General features: G+C 41.0%; 1 protein-coding gene across 1 annotated transcript in view; it reads left to right on the forward strand.

Moving 5' to 3' along the window:
* The window catches only part of adgra3 (adhesion G protein-coupled receptor A3), a 39,902-nt gene that overhangs the window by 8,550 nt on the left and 5,673 nt on the right, over positions 1-25,679 (forward strand). The window contains exons 2-14 of the mRNA XM_037675958.1: positions 1,566-1,637; positions 9,341-9,412; positions 16,636-16,707; positions 18,836-18,907; positions 19,042-19,202; positions 19,640-19,853; positions 19,944-20,108; positions 21,603-21,792; positions 21,948-22,097; positions 22,392-22,550; positions 23,331-23,498; positions 23,616-23,823; positions 25,430-25,638. Coding sequence (XP_037531886.1) covers positions 1,566-1,637; positions 9,341-9,412; positions 16,636-16,707; positions 18,836-18,907; positions 19,042-19,202; positions 19,640-19,853; positions 19,944-20,108; positions 21,603-21,792; positions 21,948-22,097; positions 22,392-22,550; positions 23,331-23,498; positions 23,616-23,823; positions 25,430-25,638 — 1,912 coding nt within the window. The remainder of the gene's footprint in view (positions 1-1,565; positions 1,638-9,340; positions 9,413-16,635; positions 16,708-18,835; positions 18,908-19,041; positions 19,203-19,639; positions 19,854-19,943; positions 20,109-21,602; positions 21,793-21,947; positions 22,098-22,391; positions 22,551-23,330; positions 23,499-23,615; positions 23,824-25,429; positions 25,639-25,679) is intronic.

Below are 25,679 nucleotides of genomic sequence, written 5' to 3' on the forward strand. Positions count from 1 at the left end.
AATAACAATACTTGAAAAGTGCACTTTTGCAGCCAAATGCACCCTAATTTTGTGGTAAGTAAAAATTTCTACATTCTAACCATTTCTGTGAAGAAACTAAGATAAGATGACTTTAAGATACAGTAACATCAAAGTTCATGCTCAATAATTCAGGTAAAAAAAAATCCAACAAAGTTAAGTTAGGTCATCTGGACGGTTTCTTTTTTGTTGAGGTGTTTCTTCCGAAGGACTTCATCCATCCGAGGAGCCACAACAAACTCAGTCCCACAAGCAGCACACTCACATAGTGGACCAACCATTTTGCTGGTGGATTTTTTTTACCTGGATTATTGAGCATGGACTTTGATGTTTTGAACCACTTTGGCCTTGGCTACCCCAGTGGAGTTGACAGGGGAGAGGGCAGGCCCCAGAAACTATCTTATCACCAGCAAACTGGTTGGTCCACGATGTGAGTGTGCTGCTTGTGGGACTGAGTTTGTTGTGGCTCTTTGCACTTAAGTCCTTTGGATGATGGACAAAACGTCTCAAGAAAAAAAGAAACCATCCAGATGACCTGACTGAGCTTTGTTGGACTTTAAGATAACTCCTTTTATACCTCAAAAAAACATTTGTTGAATGTCATCTATCTGTACATGGGGAGTTCCATTTTCATCCGAGAATCAACCCCGTTAGTTTGTTTGCAATATTTTATGAACCACTGGACAGATTTTAATGAATCTCTCAGAAGGTAATTATTAGATGGACATCTACTATCGAACTTTTGGAGGCAGTCCGATTCAAGATGTGCCAACACAATGAATTAACCATAGCAACCAAAAAAAAAGTCAGTCAGTTTTACAGACATCCAACTAAAAACTTGTGGTAGGAGTTGAGAATCTTCCCCAATACTTACTTTGATCACAAGATCACAGTTGATCTTTGTTTTGATTACCTTGGCCTGCAAGGTGACAGGTGGTATTCACTTTTTCAAGGAGTACTAGTTTCAATGTAGTTGTATCTTTCCTTTAGACTGTGTACTTTATTTTTATAGAAACCCAACCTTATTTGGTTTGGTAAAACACTTCTGTATGTGTGCTACCAATCACTCATTTGTCCTGCAGATCAGTTTGGATACCCGTTTCAAGCTGAGACACTGCCTGAAATACACGAAAGAGAAAAAATAGTGAAAGTTTTCTGTTTGAGGTTTTCTTTAGATCCCTTATTAAAAGGTGAGGAAGGCAAGAATACAAAGAAGCAAGACGTATCATTATGTGTCAGCGTGGAGCTGTGTGGCATCCTTCCCCTAAATGAAAAAGATATTTGATCCTTTTTGATTCCACCTTCACGTTTAATTAATACACATTCCTTGCTGATGTTTTAGATTCTGTGGCTGTTACGACACTTTGGTTTTCTTCCACATCCTAAATATGACTTGATGCGGGATAACTGGACAAAACAACCTCAGCTGCTTAGGGCATGCATCACGTTACATTGCAAGCTTCTCTCACGCCCATCTGTTGTCATTTTTAATGTTCATTTTCATTTTGGATTTCCATTCATTTACACGTTTTTTTTTTCCCCCACAGAATTCTCAACAACAACAAGATTCAAGAACTCAGAAATGGATCCTTCTTTGGATTGTCTGCTTTGGAAAAATTGTAAGTACAGCTGACACGTTTCAAGCAAGCTGAATGGATGTAGATGTGTCAGATAATGTCATGAAATAGGTCATCAAAATTGTGAATATACTTTACAAATGTATATTACCGTTTCACCCAACTAAACCTGCTGTTTACTGTAAGGGAGTATACCAAATTTAGTGTTGCCACTAGGTTACTTGCCTTGGGAGGGCACTCGCCTCTTAGTCGTTTGCTGATGCGAGGGGTGGGGGTGGGGTTGGTTAACATAGCTCTACGTGGTTATATAGCCAGTGCCAGCAGTTCTTGGCAGTGTTAGCGAAGCGCTACAATTGTGTTGCCTGTGGTTGTTTTTGAGTCTGAGCTGAGCTGCTACAGTCTCCGCTGCCCGTCCAGAAGTGGCGGAGTTGCATGGGGGGTGGGGGATTTGATAGACGGGGCGCACGGTTGTGTTGATAGGGCGAGGTGCCCTTCTTGATTAATGGTAAGGGAAACACTGATATTGTTGTTATGGTGAAGGCCCTAGTTTGAGCCTCGTATGAATTCCTTTTTTATCCAATCATGGCTATATGCAGGCCTAAAACCAGACATGGCCATTTACAAAACATTCATTTTCAGGTCAAATTTTGTTCATTTTAGCCTACTGGTAGATGTTTTCTCAAACCAATAGGATTCACAATATGGTCTTAGATATCTGCATGAGCTCCAGGCAGATGCCTTTAAAAGCAGCATAAAGAGACTAATGTTTCAGTTTTTATGACATTTTGCACTCCTAATTAATGTGCTATTGTACAACTTGTGCATGGTATTCTGTCATATTTATAGTCGGAAAGAGATGTACCACCTTTCTAATTTTTGAAACAATTTTTTTTTCTATTCTTTCCCACTCCAACATCTGAATGCTCTTTGGTCTAACAAGCTAGTCATTTGCTGCCAATTAGAAAAGTACATTTTTATCATAGACAAGCTGTGATTTATTCTAGTTATTCTTTGACAATTCTTCCAATATGTAACTTCCTGCCTGAATGCATTAGGTTGCTGACATGTGATTGGCTGATTAGCTATTTGTGTTAACAAGCAATTAAACTGGTGTACCTAATGAAGTGTCCATTGAATGTATAAACAAATAAACCATTCTTTATTTTTCCCCCTTATGGCAGGTATTTACTTGTCAAGAATTCTTACCAAAGTCTCTCGGCACACATTATGCTGTCTAAATCCTTGATATTTACCTTTGCATTAGCAGAAGCAATCCATCACTCTGCAAGTGAAGCTTTGACTTGTTGAGCAGGGAGTGAAAGCGGGGTGGGGGGGGGGGGTTACAAACATACATGAAGTCATACCAGTGGAACATCCAGGTCACCGAAAACGAAGCATCTTCTGCGCAGCACTTAGCCTCAGTCTATGCTGGAAGAGTACTAGAAAGGGCTAATTATAGGAGTAGCCCTGAGGGTTGGTAGTTATCTGACTCGTGACACACTTTTCACGTACTGCTGCTCAGGTGCTCCTGGGGTTCTGTTTTTCTTTAAAAGCAGTCAAATGAAAGTAGCATTGCAGCTTCCTGAAGATAAAGTACAAGCGCTGAATGCAAATGAAAGGTCCAAGGAACTTGGTTTGATAGTTGGTGTAGATATGTTGGTTTTTCTTTGGGTTTCTAGTCTAAAGAAAGTCAAGTCATGCCGTTACACTCCGGTGTTGAGACTAGAATGTTAGAACCTGCATTTCCTCCGCACAGAAAGTGACTCTGGGCCTGCACATATGGGCCACCGGTGATTTATCGCTCAGGAATGGCTCCATGCAGATAAAATAACCAGACCATTAATGGCCCTGCTTTTACCCAAGGCTACAATAACACATGACTGCATTGATATGGAATTTTAAGTGCATGTGTCTCCTCCCTTAATGCCGAGGCGAAGAAGAGATATAGACGCTATATGTTTATGTTGTTTGTGTGGTTAGCCACGTGGTGTGTATTTAGACAGATGTTTTAGACTTAATTATATCATTGAGGAACCATTATTGTTGATTATCCTGTTTTAATAGAAAAATGCATGTAACGATTTTTCTGTTTTTTTTGGTTTGCTACATCCTACAAGGTTTTTACCAGTTTTTTTTCTTTCTTGTGATCATTTGTTCTTGTTTGCATAATGAAGTGACAATCCTCTTCATCAAATATTTATCATTTTGCAAGGAAAATTTTCTGTTTGTGTAAATGTTTAAAATGAAGTCAAAAGAGGTATACAAGATGTAAGAAGCTGTGAGAAACATCTTTTTGTAAATACCTTTTCAGAACTAGAAATTCTTTGGTGTTCTGCTAATTATAGTTTTAAAACAGAAAACTCTAAATAGGCTAAAAGAGCCTCACATGTTTTGGGATCTGCCTTCAAAACTATGTTAGTTTTCAGATCTTGGGCCTTGAGGTTTTAAAGGTCGACGTACTCTGAATAAGAAAAACAAATCTTTGATCTTTCTTTAACATCAAAGCTGTTTTAAGGCTCTTGGGCGTTTTGTCTCTGAATGGCCAACCACTTAGGTTGTAAACTGCGTTCTGCTTGTTTGTGCATGAATCCACATGCAAGTTTACCACCAGTAAGCCTCTTCCATTGTGCCCCAGAGTCCCCTCCCCACCGTAGTCCACTCTCTCAACGACCGGAGCTAGACTGCAAAACAGCTTTCTCGCTTTTGTGATAGTAATGAAGCCACGCTGAGGCCAGAGGTGTCAGTCGTACTGTTCCCACACACGCTCACATTCACACGCTGTGCATGCTGAAAGCCTCTACTCCTTAAATCACACTCTTTTTAGTTCCTCCTCTGCCAAATTTCATTTAGCAGAAAAGAATAATGCTCCATCAGTCAGTTGGAGAGTATTGAGTCTGGTTTGGACAACCTAAATGTAATGGCAATGACTGCGATGGCAGTCTGAGTGCCACGCAGAGGTAAAGAGTAGATTTCTGTCTGAACTGCAGCACTGAATGAAATTGTAAAGTTACTGTGGAGACCATTAAGATCTGTTGGGGCCAAAGATGTTGGTACTTGCACATAAGCCAGTAATAATCCCTATTATCGCTCTTTTTTTAAGGAAAAATGCTACTCTAGGCAGCTATCTCCTGCATTTCTTTTGTAAATGCACTGCTGTGGAGACATTCCTGTTATGGAAGGTGGTGCAAGGATAACAGCTTGGGTTGGGTGAGATCCATTTCGGATTCATTCTTTTTCAATACTCAAATTACGCTGTGGAATACAATACTGTATTATGATAAACCTGAGTGGCAATGGTTAAATTGTCGTATTTGTTTAGGTAATTTTAGTTTTTTTTTTTTAAGGGCTTCTGAGTAACTTTAAACCTTAAAACAAAACAAAAACTGGACATATTTTCTTGTTTGTTGAAGACAATTTGCTTTTCAACCAAGAAGCTTTGTCAATTCCAACTGAAGCGTTGAATGCCAAGAATACACTCAGTGCATATTCACTATAGAGCTGCCATCCCCAAAACTTGAAAAGAGCGCTTCCTGTATGTCCGTCAGCACAGGAAATATTTTAAATCAAAAAGAAAAACGGCTAATTTAACATTTTTAAACCTGCATCAGATGCAACATCACTCTTCCTTTTGAGACTGGTTCTAGAAGAAGAGTTCTGCAACATACCTTGAAATACTCTGCAAGCCTTTTTGATTATGTCCAAAAATCCTGTGCAAATAAATGTAAAAGGCACCCGGCTGTGTGTGGTCTGTGGTCTTTGGATGCTGATGTGGAGCTTGCGAGTGGTTTACCAGCCCTCCCCATATTTCATCTCTCATTTTTTACCTTCTGCTGTGGAAATATCAGATCATAGACCTGCTGCAGCTAATGGAAGAAAATCCATCTTTTAGCGTTTGGTAGAACTTACTGTACTCATCTGTTACTGTGTAGTCAATGGAACATTATTATTATTAGTATTCTCATAATTTTATGTGCACACTCAGCAGGAAAATAGCTTTTTACCACTCAAGCTGTAAAGTTTATATGTTACGTGGCTGTGGCTGTTGGCATCTACGTGGAGGTAGAACTGCGAGTGAATATGCAAATTTTCCCATGGATTCACATTGAATTGATACAACAAGTATGTGTGCCAAGGTAGCTGCAAATAAAAAGGGGGGGGGGCGCTGTGGTGTATAGGTAGTGCAGCTGACCTTGGACCAGAAAGTGGCCGGTTCAACTCCCCACCATGCCCACATGTCGTGGTGTTCTTGAGCAAGACACCTAATCCCCAACTGCTCCACCTGGGTGTATCTCAGGTGCGATGGGTTAATTAAATGCAGAGCACAAATTTTGTCATCGTATAGAAACATGACAACACATAGCAAAAACAATGAATAAATAAAATAAAAATAACTTCTGACATTTGTGACATTTCTGGAAATGACGTGCACGTTTGTTTGTCCTGATTTCGTCATGTCATATTGCAATTTATTCTCTTTTTGCTTCAGTCAGTCACAGTTGAAACCTGCCAATGTTGTTTCCCATTTTTCACACTTTCTGACTCACAAAAACAGAATCGAGAAGTTAGCTTCAAGCTATTGAAGTCCTTTGGATGAAGGACGAAATGTCTCAGCAAAAAAAGAAACCGTCCAGATGACCCGACTGAAATTTGTTGGATTTTTTTACCTGGATTATTGAACATGAACTTTGATGTTCTGAACCACTTTGACCATGGCTGCCTCAGAGGAGTCGTCAAGGGAGAGCGTGAGCCCCCAAAACCATCTTATCACCATCAAACTGGTTGGCCCCGTCATTCCCCGATCTGTTACGTAACCCGATCCTTAAAGTGTAGTTTATTTGCACATGCGCTAAATGGAATACTTCCCGGTCACACGTATCGTCGTCGAATATGCTAGAATAAGAAAAATGTACTGGTATAATTCTGTTTATGAATAAGAACTGTCTTAATTTACTTAGAAAAGTATGTGCTTTACCTCCGCCATTTTCATGTCGCTAATTTATGTCACTTGTATTTCCGTTAAGATCAATGACATATTTACGTCATGGTTAAGCTGATATGTAGCTTCATCACTGAGCGGCGCCGTTTCACCTCGGAAATAATTCATTCTGTATCTTGCAGGGTTTTTCTCATTCATCCCAGGCTGGGAGTCAGCTCTAATGCATCGCATATCATCTTAACCAATGATTTGTAACGGAAATACGAATGGCGTAAATTGGCTACATGAAGATCGGTGGAGATAGAGCACGTAATTTTCTAAGTAAATTAAGAGTTTTTATTCATAAACAACGGCGATCCATGTGACCCGGAAGTACACTACGGATCGTGCTTTCGTAACAGATCGGGGAATGTCATGCCCACTATGTGAATGTGCTGCTTGTAGGACTGAGTTTGTTGTGGTTCCTCAGACTGATGAAGTCCTTTGGATGAAGGATGAAATGTCTCAACCAAAAAAGAAACCGTCCAGATGACCTGACTGAAATTTGTTGGGTTTTGTACCTGGATTATTGAGCACGAACTTTGATGATTAATTGAGAAGGTTACAAGACAAGTTAGGGGTGCACCCCGGCCGATTTATCGGCCCCGATTTCCTTATTTTTGGGAAATTGGAAATCGGCCGATACTTGCATGAGAAACGGATTTTACCGAACAACATTTATCTGAACTTCATTTATATTTCAGAGCACTACCTCATGGCCAGTTAAAACAAGTTTGTATTGTTTCTAGGATATTGTTCAAGGGTATGTTTTTCAACAAAATAAGATTGAAAATTGAAGGTGCATTGTGACCTTATAACACCTGACGGTGTCGATTATAAAACAATATCGGAATCGGCAGGTCAAACTTTTTAGAAATCGGTGATCGGCCAGAAAACTGCAATTGGTGCACCCCTACCAAACACTCATGAAGACTGTCACTGTTCTGAGGCAGAATTTGTTTTGGAAATTTAAAATAATGTCAGAAAGCAAGAACTCTGTGAACTCATGCAAACAAAAATGTCTTGAAACCATTCCGCTTTAGAAACCAACTCATCACAGGACTCGTGTTTTTGTGCACCAGCCTCTCTTCAAAACTGACTCCTCTTTTCTACAAGAGAGCATTTGTAATTTCCTCGTCCTGCCTTCTCATTTCTCTCTCAGCACCGTCTCACAATGAAGCCGCTCGCTCATTTCAAAAGTTTTAACAAGCACTAGATGTTTTGTCCGTGACTTCTCTGTGGCCACAAACCTGCCTGTAGATGACGGTTTCTCCACATCAAACAGGCAGAGTTACCCACCGGTGCTTTGTGTGGCCTCAGGTGGCCAGTACAAAGCCTCTTGAACCTCCAGGATATTGAGTGACGAGGCAGTGCCAGTGCAGGTGAGCGCCGCAGGAATTTTGTGACGACAAACCTTTGAACTTTACGAGAGCGGGGGTTGTCTGTGTGCGTTTGTGTGGGAACCAGAGAAATCCTTTTACGGTTTGTTAGGGGTCGTGGCAGCAGTTTTTACAGTGATGACAGAGGATTGAGTTTGGTGTTGGTCTGGGAGTTTGTAGAAAACTAGATTTTTTTTTTTTCAAAGATTAGTTTTCGTGATACTGATCCCTCCTCTGCTTTAATTTCACAAACCTGACCTAATAATTTGGGGAGTGGTGGCGCAGAGGTTAGAGAGGTGGGCCTGTGATCCGAAGATCGCCGGTTCACGCCCCGGCCCGACAACATCAAAATTGTGGGTGGGGTAGGTGAAGCACCCACACTTGCCCCATCCTCATTTGCTCCACTTTGGGCCCATGAGCAAGGCCCCTTACCCCCACCATCTGCTCAATGAGACTACCTGGACAAATAAAGGATAAATGAAAAAAAAATAATAACAATTGGTAAAATCAACGAAATGTAGAAATATTGGGTTTTACTGGTAGATGAATCAAAATAACAAAATTTATGTAGAAGCCCAATAAAGTTTAGTCAGCTCATCTGGATGGTTTCTCTTTTTGTTGTCGAGATGTTTTGTCCTTCATCCAAAGGACTTCATCGGTTCAAGGAGCCACAACAAACTCGGATGAAGTCCTTTGGATGAAGGACAAAACATCTCAACAAAAAAGAAACCGTCCAGATGACCTGACTGAAATTGGTTGGATTTTCTACCTGGAATATTGCGCATGAACTTTGGTGTTTTGAATCACTTTGGCTATGGCTGCCTCAGAGGAGTCGACGATGGAGATGGCGTGTCCAGAAACCATCTTATCACCAGCAAACTGGTTGGCCCACTATGAGAGTGTGCTGCTTGTAAGACTGAGTTTGTTGTGGCTCTTTGACCGATGAAGTCCTTTGGATGAAGGACGAAACGTCTCAACAAAAAAGAAACCGTCCAGATGACCTGACTGGAATTTGTTGAATTTTTTTTTTAACCTGGATTATTGAGCATGAACTTTAATGTTAATGTAGAGGTATTTCACAAAATAGAACTTATCATCACATGATCGGTTCAGACAAAATTCTCTTTGGAGTTGGGTCTGATGATCTATTAGCACATAACTCTGGTCAGAATTTAATTTCATTTTTTTACTGAGATTTTCTAAAAAGCTATATTCAACTGGTAAGATATACTTTTTCATAACCTTTTCACTGAACCCTACTAAAAAGATGCATTGCTTTGCAGTTTGTGGAGGAAATGATTCCCCCCTCCCAGCCTAAAAGACTGAAATGAAGAATTAGCAAAGCTGTTTGTTGTCTTGCTCCTCACCTAAAACCATGTTTCTCCCCACAGGGATCTGCGCAGTAACATAATTAGCCGTATTGAGCCAGGCGCTTTTCTGGGCTTGCCAGCACTGAAAAAACTGTGAGTATTGTTGGAGCTTCTTTTAAAGTTTTGTCGATTCTCGCATGCTATGCTTCTAAAAATGTGCCCACTTTATGATTTACTTGTAGCTCTGTTGTTTGTTTTTGTATTCAAATTAGCTAAAGTCCAAGTCTTTTAATGATTTCGAGTGTTTGCTCTAATTATATAACAAATTGTACATGAAACGTTTGTGAAAAGGCTCCTTTGTGTGTTAAAATCAAACAACTGGACGTTTTAGGTCACAAGCTTTTTAAAGCAGTTCTCTTTTATTAACAAGTGAAGGAACTGTTTGGCTTTTAAGAGCATATTGCTTGTTCTTTTGCTAACCCTTTCCAGTGCTATACTTTCACGTTTCAATAACACATCTTTGATTTGATAAATTGTGTGTATAGCAGCTATTGATTCAGGTCCATCTCTGCAACATCCTGTGTAGAGAGGATCTAATTCCCTTAAGGAACGCACGGTTCAAGCAGCTGTCTGTTTCTACTCTTGTTTGACTTGGATGTGTACCAAAGACTGCTGCCGTCAGCGTGAGGCCTTAAATATTTTCACACACTCCGGGGGAAAATAGGAAGGAGATGCATGTCTATGAATATTTGCTGCAGATTTGCAGTTTTGATATGGGGAATACAGGAAGCTGAAGTCCATGTGGGTTATCTAGGAGAGTTGTTTGTTTCTGTTTGCAAACACGTGCACGAGGGGGAGCAGGAGCAGAGCTTGAACTGGAGTCACCTGACAGCACTCAGTCACTGCCAACACAAACTTGAACTTGGCTGTTGTTGAGGAACAACAAGAGCCTGACGGGAAGGAGGTCATTCTCTCGGCTCAGACTGGGCCTAGTTTCCCCCTCCTGCTCATCGTCATCGATATAAATTCATGCTACACTTGAATCCAAATCACCCAAATCTACCCCCTTTTCTTTATCGCCACACATCTCAGTTAATTTGACTGGACAGAGAGGAAAAACAAACAAGTGCATACCCAAGGAATGTAAACACAGAAGCTCTACATCAAGCTTTGGAAAACATATATTTACACAACTTTTTTGGTAAATGAAAGTGGAAAGAGGGAAAAAAAATGGCCACAAGGAATGAATATATCAACTTATAAGTGTTGCTTATGTGTCAGAATGTTTGCCAAAGTTTGTGAAGACATAAAAATCCTGGAAAATGAATACAGGTTTGCATATAACACACAAGCTCCCATTTTTCTTTAGTTTTCCCCATCGAAGCTGACGACGACTTCAACATTTCACAAGCAGCACACTCACATAGTGGGCCCCAGTTTGCTGATGGTTTCTGGGGCCCGCCCTCTCCCCCGTCGCCTCCTCTGAGGCAGCCATAGCCGAAGTGGTTCAAAACATCAAAGTTCATGCTCATTAATCCAGGTAAAGCATCCAACAAAGTTCAGTCAGGTCATCTAGACAGTTTCTTTTTTTGTTGAGACATTTCAATCTTCATCCAAAGGACTTCGTCAGATGAAGGACGAACCGTCTCAGCAACAAAAAAAGAAACCGTCCAGATGACCTGACTGAACTTTCTGGATTTTTTTTACCTGGATTATTGAGCATGAACTTGACATTACTTGGTTTGTTCCAGTGTTTATTAATTTTGTGTTTACTGTCACAGCACTCAATCAGAGATTTAAAGGGAAGAGATTTTTCTGAAGTATTTATATGCCACATCAGGATTTCCCAATTTCTTTAAAGTAATTTTGTTGAGTCATATTAACAGCTAAACCATAACATTAATGAAGACTTGTCAAACTTCAAAAACGCTGTCCTCAATTAAACAACCTTGTGGGGGTTTTGTTTAAAAACCTGTCTTTCAAAGTACCATTACCAATAAAGGTCTTTGGGGATAGCTCTCATCCTGAATTCAGATTGCCCTCAAAACATTTGCCACAACATAACACAAGATTATTTCGAGTTTTATCGTAAAAATAAACCAAGACTGTTCCCAAAATGCTCTTGTGTGTTTATGGTCTTTATACCCACCTCAGCATGACTCGTGGACCTCATCAAGATGCGACTGTGTATTATGTCTGCACCAGGTTGTTTTACTGAACTTGTGTTGATCAGCCTAGAGTCATGAGACCATTGTGGTCACTTCTTCAGACTTTCAATAATTAAACCAACACAGTTCGCCCAAGCCCCACATAAATTATATACTGCCACCATGCTCCTTCCAGGACCATAATGCACTGCAACCACGATGATAAACTATCAAACCCTTGCTACAGAAGCTTTGTCCTTGTTCAGAATCACTGTGGACCCATCACACTGTCTTGGCGCTTTGCTACTGCCTCAACTCTTTAGTTTTGCACCGCATCAGTTAAGGGCCTGCCCACTGCTGGTACCCGCCCCCACTCAGCCTGGTTTATGGGACCATCTTGTTTATGGTTCCTAGCGAACTACTCTGAGGTGATGATTTTAATGTAAGCAGGCAGCAGCCGTTGATTGACCAGTGGAGCTATGTCATGGGATGACCTGCCCACCACATACCTGTCAAGTCTTATAGATTTTCCGTTAATCTTAACAGATTTTCCCCCATTTTTAATAACTATGGACGTACAAAGAAAGTTTTACGGATTTTTCAAAAACTTTGCTTCAAATTATTATTTTTTTGACGTCACAGAGCTGGCCTGTAAGGAAATGCTAAGGTCGCCCCTTCCTCCTCGTCTTCCTCTTTCTGCCAGCAATAACTGCAAACTACATCTGAACTGCCATTTCCTCTCTGAGCTTTGTAGAGTGTGGGTCAGTTTGTTTGTTTTTTCTGCTTTTCTAGTTTCTATCTCAGTATGGACGCTCCAAAGACCAATTGACGTGGTCCAGACCTTTCTGTCTGTACCGGTGGATCAGAGGATTCAATGCGAGCTGGACAGCGCTATAAGAAACTCTTCACTTTGCATTGACGATCCCGCCCACAGAGCAGGGAAACGAGTCACAGTGTCAGTTCACCTACACCTGAGAAGAACCGATAAGATGAGAACCAAGTGGAGTCGCACTTATCAATGGCAAAGTGGCTTATTAGGTGTAATACATGCTTAATACATACCTAAAGATGCTGCTAAGACCATTCACATTTTGGCTGATCTTTTTTTTTTTTAAGTCAAAGGGTGGCCGTCATCATGCAATGTGAAGAGTGCATTATCCTTAGCTGACAGAGTCAGTTGTTGCATTTAGGGACATCTGCATACATTTGAACACACTTAGTTTTAGGCTGCGCAGCACTCTGTGGATTCCTTCGGCCCCAGCATTCCTCCAACAGCTGAATGGTCTCTGCTCGGACCTACCTTAATCACAGCTTACGCTATTTTTACTTCCCCTTGTCGCATATGACGGAGCTGAAGCTTTCCTTCACACTGTTGATTTTCTACAGTTGTGTCTGAAAGCCTTGTTTGAGAATTACTTTGAAAATATGAATTCACTTCTAACGTATTATGAACGTAAAGAAAATTGTAACAGACTGACTGACAGCTGTGACAGTATCCCAACTTGTCTTAAGGCCTTTCTGTAACTCTAGGATTTGAATCCAGGTGCTTAAATGAGAGGACGGTGGACTTCTTGAAAATTTAATTTCATAAAAAGCCTCCTCCCTTTACCTCTGGCACACAATGCTCGCTAAAACTGGCAAGCCTGCAAAAGGCTGTTGTTTCTTCTCCTTTGAGTGGAACTAATAACCACGCAGAGTGAATTCCCCATCTGGCCCCTTAAGGAAAAACACCAATAATGAGATAAATGCTTGAAAATTGGCCTCTGACTGCCAGTCGTTTCTCAGGTATCTGTTTATGGTTGTATCACATTCTTCAAGCACCCCTGGATTAAACTCAGCTGGTGGGTTGGGTTGAAGTAATGTCTCTTTTATCCCAGGCTCTTGTTTCATTGCCTGGCACTTGAACAACTCTGAGGAATGTTTCTTTTAGCTGACAACACGCTAAGGTTTTATATTTGAGTCATGGTGAATAGTTGATTAAAACGTTATCTCTCCGGGAATTGTCAAAGCTTTTTGTCACTGTAAATGTGATTTATGATATTTTAGCATGTAGAGTTCTTTGGATTTAGTTTCCTGCAAAGGAATTTGTGACTAACCTGATACTTTTAGTGGCGATCAGTTTTGCGCAGATCTTTTTCTTTCTTTCTCTTTTTAAATGTAATATAGCAAACCCAACCACCTGGCTGTAAAAAAAAAAAAGGACTTTAAATCACAAAGTATTCGTCTCATCCAGGTTATGATCTGTTCAGACCTTAGCCCACTGAGTGGTGATATAAGAGTATAAAACATGGATAACTAGCCTGACTTTATTTACCTTATTACTATGTACGACTTTAAGGTGCATTACTACACAGCAAAGGTCATCAGTAAAATTTGCTCAACGAACAAAACGTTTCTAATCAGACAATTGCCAATTCAGTACAGTACTTTTACGTATTAACACAAACATTCAGTTAGCTAATGTAGCATACTTTCACATCGGAATGTTCTTTTCGTTAAAGAGTTGTTTTATAACGATTTTAAAAACGGACCCTTATTTGGCTAGACATTAGCCAAGCCTCGAGGAAGACCTTTGTCCTTGTGTTCATACTCTTCATACCTCATATTTATTTCTTGGATGTTTTGCACCACAGGCAAACAGATATTGTAGCTTTAGTTTAAATATAACATAATATGTATATTTTATATAGTCTCATAGTTATATTTGTAAACTTTGACTTCAAAAGCTCCTCGGTAGGCCTTTGGGTTTAAATAAATGGATTTCCCGTCTGTGTGAGATTGGCATGCCCTTGAACTGATGGCTCTATAGAAAGTTGTAGACCCTCCAGTGAATGTTAATTTTATCCAGACCCTTTAAATTCAGTTGAATTCAGTTTATTTATATAGCACTAGGTCACAACAGAAGTCAACTCAGGGTACTGTACAGAAACGTTCACATACATGCGCGTAGCCAGGGGGGGTTCGGGGGGTTCGAACGAACCGCCCACTTTGCCAATGAAGTCCCACCTACAACTCCCGCGAGATATAGAACTGCATGTCCTACTTCAACTGGCCTGCACACTCCCTGTCACCTCCTGCGAGTGTGAGCGCAGTGCCAGTGCCCTTCGTCGACTGAACAGCTACATGCGGGCATCAATGGGGAAGGAGCGTCTCTCATCACTGGCACTACTTCACATTCACTACAGCAAACACATTGACCTTGACAGAGTTGTTGATGTGTTTGCAAACAAACACTCGAGGAGGATGGAGCTGGACTCACTTGTCTATCCAGAGATATAAGATGTTGGACAAAACTGTCTTATGCATTGTAAAAAAAAAAGGTTTTGCAAAACTACATTTGTCTTGAGAAATTTTAATCTTACTCTATAGTGTCATTTTTTTATGTGTAGATGTGGATTGTATTGTATTTTTCAATTCATTAATTTCATTCATAAAAAACAATGTCTAACAAAGCAAAGTAAAAAGATGAGTTATTTTTGCAATTGAAGTAATGTTATTATTTGCGGGCTTAGTTTGCATTTATGTTGTTAGAGTTAAGGAGTGGTACTGTGCCTTTAAGAGGATGACGTCTTTCATTCTTCTTCGGTGTTTTTTTTTTTTTTTTTTTGTGTATGTTCGGGCGGGACTCGGGAGTACCGAAGTGTTCGTTCGTGTCTGGGATGAGTTCTGAATAGAAGACTGGACACACACGCTATTCCCCTCTCAGTGTGTTGCTCTTTCTCCACTCACAACCGCCTATTTGGTAACACAGATTTACCTCACACAGCAGTGTTTTAACTAGCTAGCTAATTAGCTTGTTTACACATTTGAAGTTATGTGTACCACCGCCAATGAACCAATCAGAGTAGTCCTACAGGTCCACTTTTTCTTCAAACGAACCGCCCCTCATAAAATCCTGGCTACGCCTATGACATACATTACAACAGCTAATTGGTAAAAGTTGTCGATCCAAGGAAGCCAGCAGGTTGCATGGAATTTTCACTTTGTTGCAGTCTCCCATCCTGAGCAAGCACAAAGGCAGCAGTGGAAACCTCACAGGAAGAAACCTCCAGCAGAACCAGTCTCAGGACGAGCGGCCATCTGCCTCGACCGGCTTGTTGAGAGGAACAGGAAGGAGATACAGATGAACACAGAAGGGCAGGTCCAGGTGTACTTTCTATAGGAAGAAAGGCTAAAAAACACAGGTTAAGATCAAAATAATTACAAACGGGTAGAGGAGACCAAGCAGCAGATTGAGGAAACATGGTCAGCTTGTCCTCCAGTAGTCTAAGCCTATAGCAGCATAACTAAAGGATAGCTCAGGAAACCCAAGCCACCCCTAACTATAGAGTTGTGTGAAACATCTCAGCACAACTAAAAAAAAGAAACCATCCAGATGACCACCTGACTGAACATTGTTGGATTTTATACCTGGATGACTGAGCATGGACTTTGGATTTATATAAAAAATAAAAAAAAAGACTTAAGCTCAGTCTTAAAAGTGGACAAGATGTCAGCCTCACGGACAGAAACTGGAAGTTGGTTCCAAGAGAGGAACCTGATTACTGAAAGCTCAACTCTAGGAACCACAAGTAAACCTGCAGTCTGAGAGCGAAGTGCTCTGTTAGGAAAATATGGAACAATAACATCTCTAATTGAGCTAGGTTGTTGAGAGCTTTGTATGTAGAAGTAAGACTTTGAATTCTATTCCGACTTTGACATGTTGACATGACAATTTAACATGTTGTGCACACGGTAAGTGGCAGTGGCAGCATCAATCATGCTCACTGTTTAACCCTGGATTTATGTGTGATTCCTTCTGAAAGGCGTTTGGCGTGTTGGACACTACTCTGTGATGTTTCTCCGAGACATCATGTCGGGTCACATCCAGAGTTGAAGCAGACACTTTTGATGCATTTGACAGTATTCAGAGGTGATTAATCACCTCCCACAGCGATGCTCTGCCTTTTTATGTGTCGGATCGCCTGCAGGCCCACACACACATTATCTAATACCATCTTGAAAGTTGTAAACCTGTCGGCTGGATTTTTGAGCTCTCTGCCTCAACCTGCCTGTTAAACTTGGTCTTTTTTTCCTTTTAAATCAGCAGCTTCTTTATGCCTAACTTCTCTTTCTTTGTTCTTTTTATCATAATGCAGCAGGACTTCTTTGGTTTGTTTTGCTGAAAACTTTTTTAGTCCTAATAAGAACTACACATGGACTTTTTGTGGCATTTTGTATGTGTTGCAGAGACCTATCCAACAACAGCATTGATTGTCTTAATGGAGACGTCTTCAAGGGCCTCACCAGTTTGACCAGACTGTAAGTCTTTTGCTTTCATGTCATGAGTAGAGATGCACCCATCACTGGTTTTTTGTGCACCTCTAACCTACTGGTTTTTATTTTAGACAATTCCATTTCCGTACCATTTGTTTTTCATTCCAGGTATGCGATCTTTACAGTACAAAACATTTACTAAGCATATTATAAATGTGCTGTGTTACATTTACCACCGAAGTCGGAACAAATGTTGGATTAAATGTTGAATTGGAACAATGCAAAGATATAACTCAGTTTAATATTTTTTAAGTCATTTTGAGCTGTAACATGGCAGTGGAGGGGTGTAAATGGTATTGAGAATTGGAGAAACGGAAGGGTGTTAGATAAGCTATTAATCCAACAATTTTCAGTCAGGTCATCTGGACAGTTTCTTTTTTTGCTGAAATGTTTCACCTTCCATCCAGAAGGCTTCATCAGTCAAACACAAACACACAAAACAAATCTATTCTTCCTCCAAACAGCTTACTGCAAAGTGGAATAAACCAGTTATGTTGGTGCTAAATTGATTTTTTTTGGTTTTGAACCAGTTTGACATGACTGTCGACAAGGAAGAGGGCCAGCACAAGAGGAGGGGGCGTGCCAAAGACACCATTTTAGCACCAACATAACTGGTTTGTTCTCCTTTGGAGTAAGCTGTTTGGAGGAAGAATCAAATTTGTTTTGTGTGTTTCCTTGACTGATGAAGTCTTCCGGATGGAAGGTGAAACGTTTCAGCCAAAAAAGAAACCGTCCAGATGATCTGACTGAAAATTGTTGGATTGTATACCTGGATTATTGAGCATGGGCCTTTTTTGATAAGCTATTAATGTTTAATTCTGCTGTAAATAAGATGTACACTAGAAAGTTCCTGGAGAAACTTTGATGGGGACTGCCATTTGGCTGCCATTTAAAAATTTTGATTTTACTGTATTGTGTTTGCTCTCAGCTACCACCATACCAAATTCAGTATGTGATGGGGAAGATTCTCAGCTATAACCACACCAAATTTCAGCTCTTTGTTTAATAGCTGAGTTGAAGCCATTTAAATTGAGCTTTAGTGGCCATCTTGAAATGTTTTAATCCATAATCCATTATTTATTGGGTATTGCTCTCAGGTACTACCACACCAAATTTCAGCTTAATATCTCTAAAAATGGCTGATTTACAGTATTTTTCCTTTTTAGCTCAGGCAGCTGTCTTGGATATTTGATTTGCTAGCAGAGTCTATGAAAAATGACTAATAAAAATGGCGTCTTTGTTTGTTAATTACGTCACCATGGTAACTCGAAACTCCAATACAATAGCACACGTCACGATGCCGAGCCGGTTGCTTTGATATAACATTTGTGGGGGTACACATTCTGGTTCGGGCTGCATTAAAGTTGATGGAAGAGTAAGATATAAAGTTAAGAAACCTTATCAGGTGGATAATAATAGGTGCTGCCTTACTAGGCAGTCCAACAATGTAAGAAGGTTTAATTATAATAAGAATTGGAATTCTATTCATCTAATTAAGTAAAAAAAAAGGGGTAGAAATAAGTTTTATTTCAGCCTACTTTTTTCATACAGATGGTTTTGTAAGTTGGCCAAATATGTATATGTTGTTTTATATCTGTTTGAAATAAATATTCATTCATTCATAACGTGCATCAGCGAATGACATCACATTCAGTGCACCAACAATGTCCTCCAGGTTTTTGGACAGATGTATTTGTACAGATAAAATCCAACAGAATAACTCGCAAAGACTTTTATAAACTGCATATTTTTTTGCACGCCTCAGACAATGGAAGTGCACCAACTGAACATGCCACCACAGCAGGTGGTACTTAAAGAAAACAGCTGGAGTGGTAACGAAGAGCAGAAAGTCCAGTTTACTTTGATCTTCTCAGTCTTAGTAAAAACGTCCTTATCAAAAAGGTGCTAGCTAAAATGAGTCCTTTAGCGATGGTGCATTCAGCTATAGTACAATCACTGACGAGAAAAAAAATCTGATTTTTCAGTGTTGGATCGATTGGTCGACACCAAGCTGAAAATCAGATGCTGATGAATAGAGGCATCTATAATCATAGGTTTGATTTAATTATCGCTTGTATATAAACCTAAATAATAATGTTTTCTTTTTCTACAGAAATATTTCAGGCAACTTGTTCTCTTCTCTGGCCCAGGGGACATTTGACAGACTGGTGTCTCTGAAGTCGCTGTAAGTGCGTTAGTGGAGTACCGGCAGTTTTCTTCAGCCACACACTTATAAATGCAAACAAAACTATGTTAAGTCTTCAAATACGCCACAAACTACCAATCAAGTAGCTATGTTGATTTATTTTTAATCTCCAGAGAGTTTCAGACGCCTTTCCTGCTTTGTGACTGCAACCTCCTGTGGCTCCTGCGTTGGACCAAAGACCGAACCGTCGCTGTGAAGAGCACAAAGTGCTCCTTCCCTCAGTCCCTCCAGGGGCAACTTATAACCTCCCTCAGACCAGAGCTCCTCACCTGCGGTAGGAATGACAACGAGCACGAATACACAAAGGCACAAAGATGTCGCCCTGAAACTGCACCCCTTGAACTCTGCAACGCACTTCTTTCATCATTTATGTGAAACTTTGTTCAGTTTCTGACATTTTTAACTGCTGAAATGTCGGTTGGAGTGAGCGCTGCAGATTTCACTGCCAAAAAAAAGAGCGCCGTCTCTTTAATTCGTCTGTTTTGGTATCGGTGTGGCCGGCGTTTGGGGAACGAGCTTGTGCAACGACATGCAGAGAGATAAGACGCGGGCTGCCCAGGCCAGCGCTGCCTTTGTTTGGACTTGCTTACATTTTATCAGTTTGGCACTCGCCTCCGTGGAGGATTATAAGATGCACAGCACAGATTTACAAGGAATGTCTGACTTAAATGACTTGCTGTGTTTGTGATCTACGGCTTTTGTTTCTTCCAGATGCTCCCCTGGAGCTGCCCTCCTTCCAGCTCACTCCATCCCAGCGTCAGGTGGTCTTCCAGGGGGACAGCCTGCCGTTCCAGTGCCAAGCTTCCCTGGTGGCTGAAGACATGCAGGTGCTCTGGTACCAAAACGGCCGCATGGTCCAGCCTGACGCCACTCAAGGCATCTTCATCGAAAAGCGCGTTCTGCAGAACTGCTCTCTGATTGCTAGGTGCAATGCACTTTCAGTTTACTTCATGTATGTCATTCATGTGAACAGGGGACCCAGTTTTAGAATATTATTTTCTATATTTTCCGTCAGTGCTTTGACCATCTCGAACATTCAGCCTGGTTTTACGGGGAACTGGGAGTGTCGGGTCCGGACGAGCAGGGGCAATACCACCAGGACGGTCCATATTGTGGTGCTGCAAAGTTCTGCCAAGTACTGCGCTCCTGAACGCGTCTCCAACAACAAGGGAGAGTTCAGGTACAAGCAGACTGCTGACATTCTCTAATATTAATTATCACTGAATTTGATATAAAATCTGAAATGTCTTTTATTTGCACTTGTCCTGAAAAATTTCCATCCTTTAGAATTAAATGTTTCATTAAATTTAGTCTTTTGGTTCACTGTTCGACCTCAGGTAGGAGATTTAGCCATAGCAAAATATTTGAACAATTTAAAGTTTCTGTCCTATAATCATTTTATCTAAGTAAAAAAAACAAACAAAGCAAATATTTTCTGTGCAAGCAGCACCACCTTGTGGACAGATGTAAACATGACGCAGCTGTAATTCAAACAAGGAGGATTTATTAGATAAACATCTACAGGCATATCTAAAAAAAATAGAATATCATGAAAAATATTACATAGATTCATTACACATAGAGTGAAATATTCCAAGCGTTTATTTCTTGTAATGTTGATGATTTTGGTTTTAAATAATGAAAAAACAAAATTCAGTGTAGTGGTACTTTTTTTTTTTTTACTTTTTCACAATATTCTAATTTTTTTGGAGATGCACCTGTAGTTCAGGTCCAGATTTAAATCCAATCAGCCACTTCTTACCTGTTATAATATAATACATTCACGTTCAGTACATTATGAAATGCCAAGTTATGTATCTGAGGAAGCCAACAGATTGTATTGAATCTTCATTTCGTTGCGATCGCCCATCCTGAGCAGCACGTTGGCAACAGACAGGAAAGACTCCTGTTTAACAGGAAGGAATCTCCAGCAGAACCAAGCTCAGGAAGGGCAGCCATATGCCTCAACTACCTTTTTTTTATTTTTTATAAGGCATACTTAAAATCCTTTAATTTGATTTTAAAAATTGACAGTGAGCATTATAGTCCTGTCTGCCTTATAGTCTGAAAAATACAGTAGTTGATGTTTTGGAGGACAGGAAAGCAACAAACACAGCAACAGCTGGTCCAGGTGGAGTTTCTATGGAAAGAGAAACAAAAGAAAACCTGGTTTAATGGCAGCAATGGTTTGTAAATACAAACATGGGGAGTAGAGTGAGTAAAGACTGCAGCAGAGTGTGGAAATGTGTTCAGTTTGTTCTCCAGCTGTCTAAGCCTATAGCAGTAAAACCAAGGGATAGCTCAGGAAACCCAAACCAACCCTAACTATAGGATTATAAAAAAAAAAGAAAGACTTAAACCAAGTCTAAGCCAAATCACAGATTAAAAAAAAAAACACCTCACAGATTAAAAAAAAAAGAAGCCTGATAACTGAAAGCTCTGCCCCTCGTTTTCCTTTTAGAAGCTCTAGGAACCACAAGTAAACCTGCAGTTTGAGAGCGAAGAGCTCTGTTAGATGCATTTTGGATGGACTACTTTCCAGACATCCTACTAAATAAAAGTTACCTGTGCTTGTGTTACATTGCTCTTCTTTTCAATGTATTATTAAACCTTAGGAAAGAGGGTGAAACGATGTCACAAACTAATTAAACCAGACTCATTGGAACTCTTCCAGATGGCCCCGCACTCTGGCAGGGATCAGAGCGTACCTCGACTGCAACAGGCTGCCATCCAACGCCGGCGGTCCAGCTGAAGGCCGGCAGGCGTGGCGCTACTGCAGCCGCGAGGGGCTGTGGGCCGAGGACGACTACTCCCTCTGTCAGTTTCAGAAAGACGCCACCAGATTTCTCTTCGTCATCAACCAGGTTCATGTCTGATCCTTGGACTTAAGATTTTCACCCTTTAATGTCTTTTTTTTTTATTGCGTTCTGTGGATTAACCTACTTGTTCATGGTTTTTCTTTGATAATCACAACCTCCTCCGGCTCGTGTAGCTGACTAACTCCATGTATGTTTCTTAGATGCCTCTGAATGAGAGCAACGTGGAGAACATAGCTCAACGCTTGCGAGTCTACACCATCGACGCAGCCAACTTCTCAGACAAGATGGACATCATCTTTGTGGCTGAGATGATCGAGAAGTTTGGAAAGTTTGTTGAGAAGATTAAAGATGTAAGGATTCTTTCCTTGCTCTATTTGTTTACGTTCCCCATCCAGCAGCTGTTTGTTTGATGAGAACAAACATCACCTGGCTCCAGGGACAGAAACCCTCGATAGTCTTCAGTAAATACATAGTAATTTAACTCCTCTTTTTACTTGTAATAAACAATGTTTGACTAAATGGGACGTTTTTTTTAGATTGATTCGGCCATCTTGAGTCAAGTTGACTCCAAAAGTCGACCAGTCGTTGAATTTGATTTGAACGAATCAAATGTACAGTAAAGTGCCCTCATCTTGTTTTCCCAGTTGGGTGAGGTGATGCTCAACATGGCCAGTAACCTGATGCTGGCTGATGAGAGAGTTCTGTGGATGGCTCAGCGTGAAGCCACGGCCTGCTCCCGCATCATCGCCTGCCTCCAAAGGATAGCCACCTACCGCCTGGCCACAGTGCAGGCTTTCTCTCTGGTTAGTACACCGCAGGCTCTCTGCTCGAGTTTTGGTCCATAGCCATGTCCGTTCAATTCAACTAATTGTATTTATAAAGCGCCAAGTCTCAACAGACGTCATCTCAGGGCACTGAACAGAAACATTTATATATTAAAATAATAATTTGACACGATCTGAGGAGCAGACTGCTTTGAGTTGAACTCCATCGCAGACTCTCATCTTGAGCAAGCATGAAGGCGACAGTGGAAAGGAAAAACTCCCTCATGAGGAAGAAACCTCCAGCAGAACCAGGCTCAGGACAAGCGGCCATCTGCTTCGACCGGCTGGGTTTGAGAGGATCAGGAAGGAGGAACAGATACACAATGGCAGGTCAAGAATCACATGTTAAGATAGAAATAATATCAAACGAAATCTACTCAATTGTAACAATTCATGTAAGGAAATGAGGTCAATTTATCCTCAGTAGTCTAAGCCTATAGCAGCATAACAAGCTAGCCCTAACTATAGGATTTATCAAAAAGGAAAGTCTTAGTCCAGTCTTAAACTGGGCAATGTGTCGGCCTCATGGACAGAAACTGGAAGTTGGTTCCACAAGAGAGGAGCCTGAGAACTGAAAGATTTTCCTCCTATTCTGCTCTTGGAAACTCTAGGAACCACAAGTAAACCTGCAGTCTGAGAACGAAGTGCTTTTAGGAAAATATGGAAGAACAAGATCTGTAATATAAGATGGAGCTAGGTTGTTGAGGGCTTTGTAGGTTAGAAGTAAGAGTTTGTCACCCTCCCTGTTCCTTCCCCTAGATGTCCCCCAACATTGCCCTGGAGGCCCACGCCGTCAGGGCCAACGACTGGAACGGCATGACCTGCATGTTGTTCCAGAGGCCCCCACCGGAGCGAACGTCTGGCCAGGACCGCAAGTTCTCCTTCAAATGCAACACCACCAGCTCTGTCTCCACCGTCCTCTACAAGGTCAGCTCTGACCTGAACTAACTACATGTAGCTCGCACCTCCATCAGTTTCTCTTGACCGTAGGAGAACCAGCAGAACATTTGCTGCGATTCATCTTTACTTTGGTTTTGTGATTAGAGCGCCGTCGTGGAGGCTTCGTTGCAGCTCCCTCAGTCTCTGCTGAGCCAGGCTGTTCTCCCGGGGCGGGCAGATGATACGATCTACAAACTCCACCTGCTGGGCTTCCGCAGCGGCAAGTTTTTCCCCTCCACTGGAAACACCTCCCTCCTGGCTGACGGCGGGAAGAGGAGGAGCGTGGCCACACCTGTTATTGTGACAGAGATAGGTAGGACATCTTGTTTTTAAAATGTGGAGAAACATATCCTGATGCATGCTCAATAATCCAGGTAGAAAAATCTAAAAAAGAGGAAAAAAGTGGAGAAACATCTGAAAATGACTATTATTTTCATAGTATTTCCTCATAAACACTACAGTGTAATTCGCCATGTAGACTGCATTTACATAATGAATGGCATGTTAACCATCTAACAGATCTAAAAATAAAATGAGTCATCTCACACAAAATAGTATTTGAGGCAATGCTGCAATTTATTTTCTTTTCACGCACAAAGAATGTTTGTCCTGTGATCTAATGCGCTTCAATGTCTTCATATGTATAAAATAGGATAAAAAGGTTTTATTGTAATCTGTATTTCAAAGTAATTCCTTTTAGGTTGTATCTTGTTTGTCAACACTTCTGTCTGGTAACCTAGAGCCAACTTGATGTTTTTGAGAGAGAAAAGTTAATAAAAAAATGCAAATATTTATAATAAACTGTCAGATGTTTCAGTTTGCCCAGAAAGTATAAAATCATATTATTCTGTCCGTTGTTGTTCTATGGGGGAAATAAATCAGCCTTACAAACTGTGATCAGTGCATTTCTAAATATATCAGAACAGACAAATTAAAAACTAGCTAAACTTTGCTCGCTAAGAATCAAACAGTGGTGGGCACAGCTAACCATAAAGTTAGCTTTGCTAACACTAAACCGCTACCCACTTAGACCACTATCACGCAGTCTGCGTCACGTCTTCGTCTCCTTCCAGTTGAAGCTGCGTCGACCAATCATATCTTGTCGTGTGTACACGTAATAAGCCAATAGAGCGCTTGATGGCCTCTTTAAGACACGCCCACAACAGACAGGAACAAGCAAGTGCATTTTGTTAGCAGACTTAAAGTTGGTGAAACCTAATTTAGAGGAAGCTAATTCCTCTAATCAACCTTTATTTATACAGGTAAATCTAATGGTTTCCAAAGTTAAGTGAAAACGCTAATCTAAAAATAAAGTCAGGTCCTCTGGGTGGATTCTTCTTGTTGAAACGTTTCATCTTTTACCCAAAAGACTTCTTGAGTCTGAGGAGCTGCAACAAACTCAGTCTTATAAACAGCACCTTCTCATAGTGGATTAACTAGTTTGCTGCCGACAGCCAGAACTAGTTCACATGATAAAGGAGGACCATCGGCCTAACGACTGATCGTTAGTGCTCCGATGGCCTCTTGCTATTCACAGAGCTGAGTGATACTAGCAATAACAGCATTGTAAGAGGGGGACAAGTGAACACGGAGGCCTCCACCCGTTTAATGATGGACAAGTTCTCTTCACAAAGATGGCCTCCTTCACTCCTCTCTCAAACCATCGTTCCTCTCTCCGGGATGTGAACATCTTCTTCCCTGGAAGAGTGACCTCTGGTCTAAAGATGTGCAGACCTCAGAGTCCTGGCCTGATGATGTTGATGATGCTGCAGTTAGCCTAGTTTTGTTCTGCTATTAGCTATTAGCTGTTAGCGGATTAACGGAACTGCCCACCACTGGAATCTGTGTTATTGACGCCGTCAAAACTTTTGTTTTTATTTTAATTTAAAAAAATTCCTCTGATTCGTGTTTTCTGTCAGACGGTGTGTCTCTGCGTGACCTGAGGACCCCCGTCAACATCACCCTGCGACGGTTCGCACACGGCTCGGACGCCGTGCCCGCCTGCTGGAACTTCAGCCTGGCAGGGGGTCTGGGCGGCTGGAGGAGCGAGGGCTGCCGCATTCAGGAGCATCAGGACAATTTCACCACCATCTCCTGCAACTCTCTGAGCAACTACGGTTTGCTCATGGTGGGTGGGGTTAGACTTTTGCGAAGCATCACTAGAAAGTG

The sequence above is a fragment of the Nematolebias whitei genome, chromosome 1 (assembly GCF_014905685.2).
Source record: "Nematolebias whitei isolate Nwh7 chromosome 1, NemWhi1, whole genome shotgun sequence".
Lineage (NCBI taxonomy): Eukaryota > Metazoa > Chordata > Actinopteri > Cyprinodontiformes > Rivulidae > Nematolebias > Nematolebias whitei.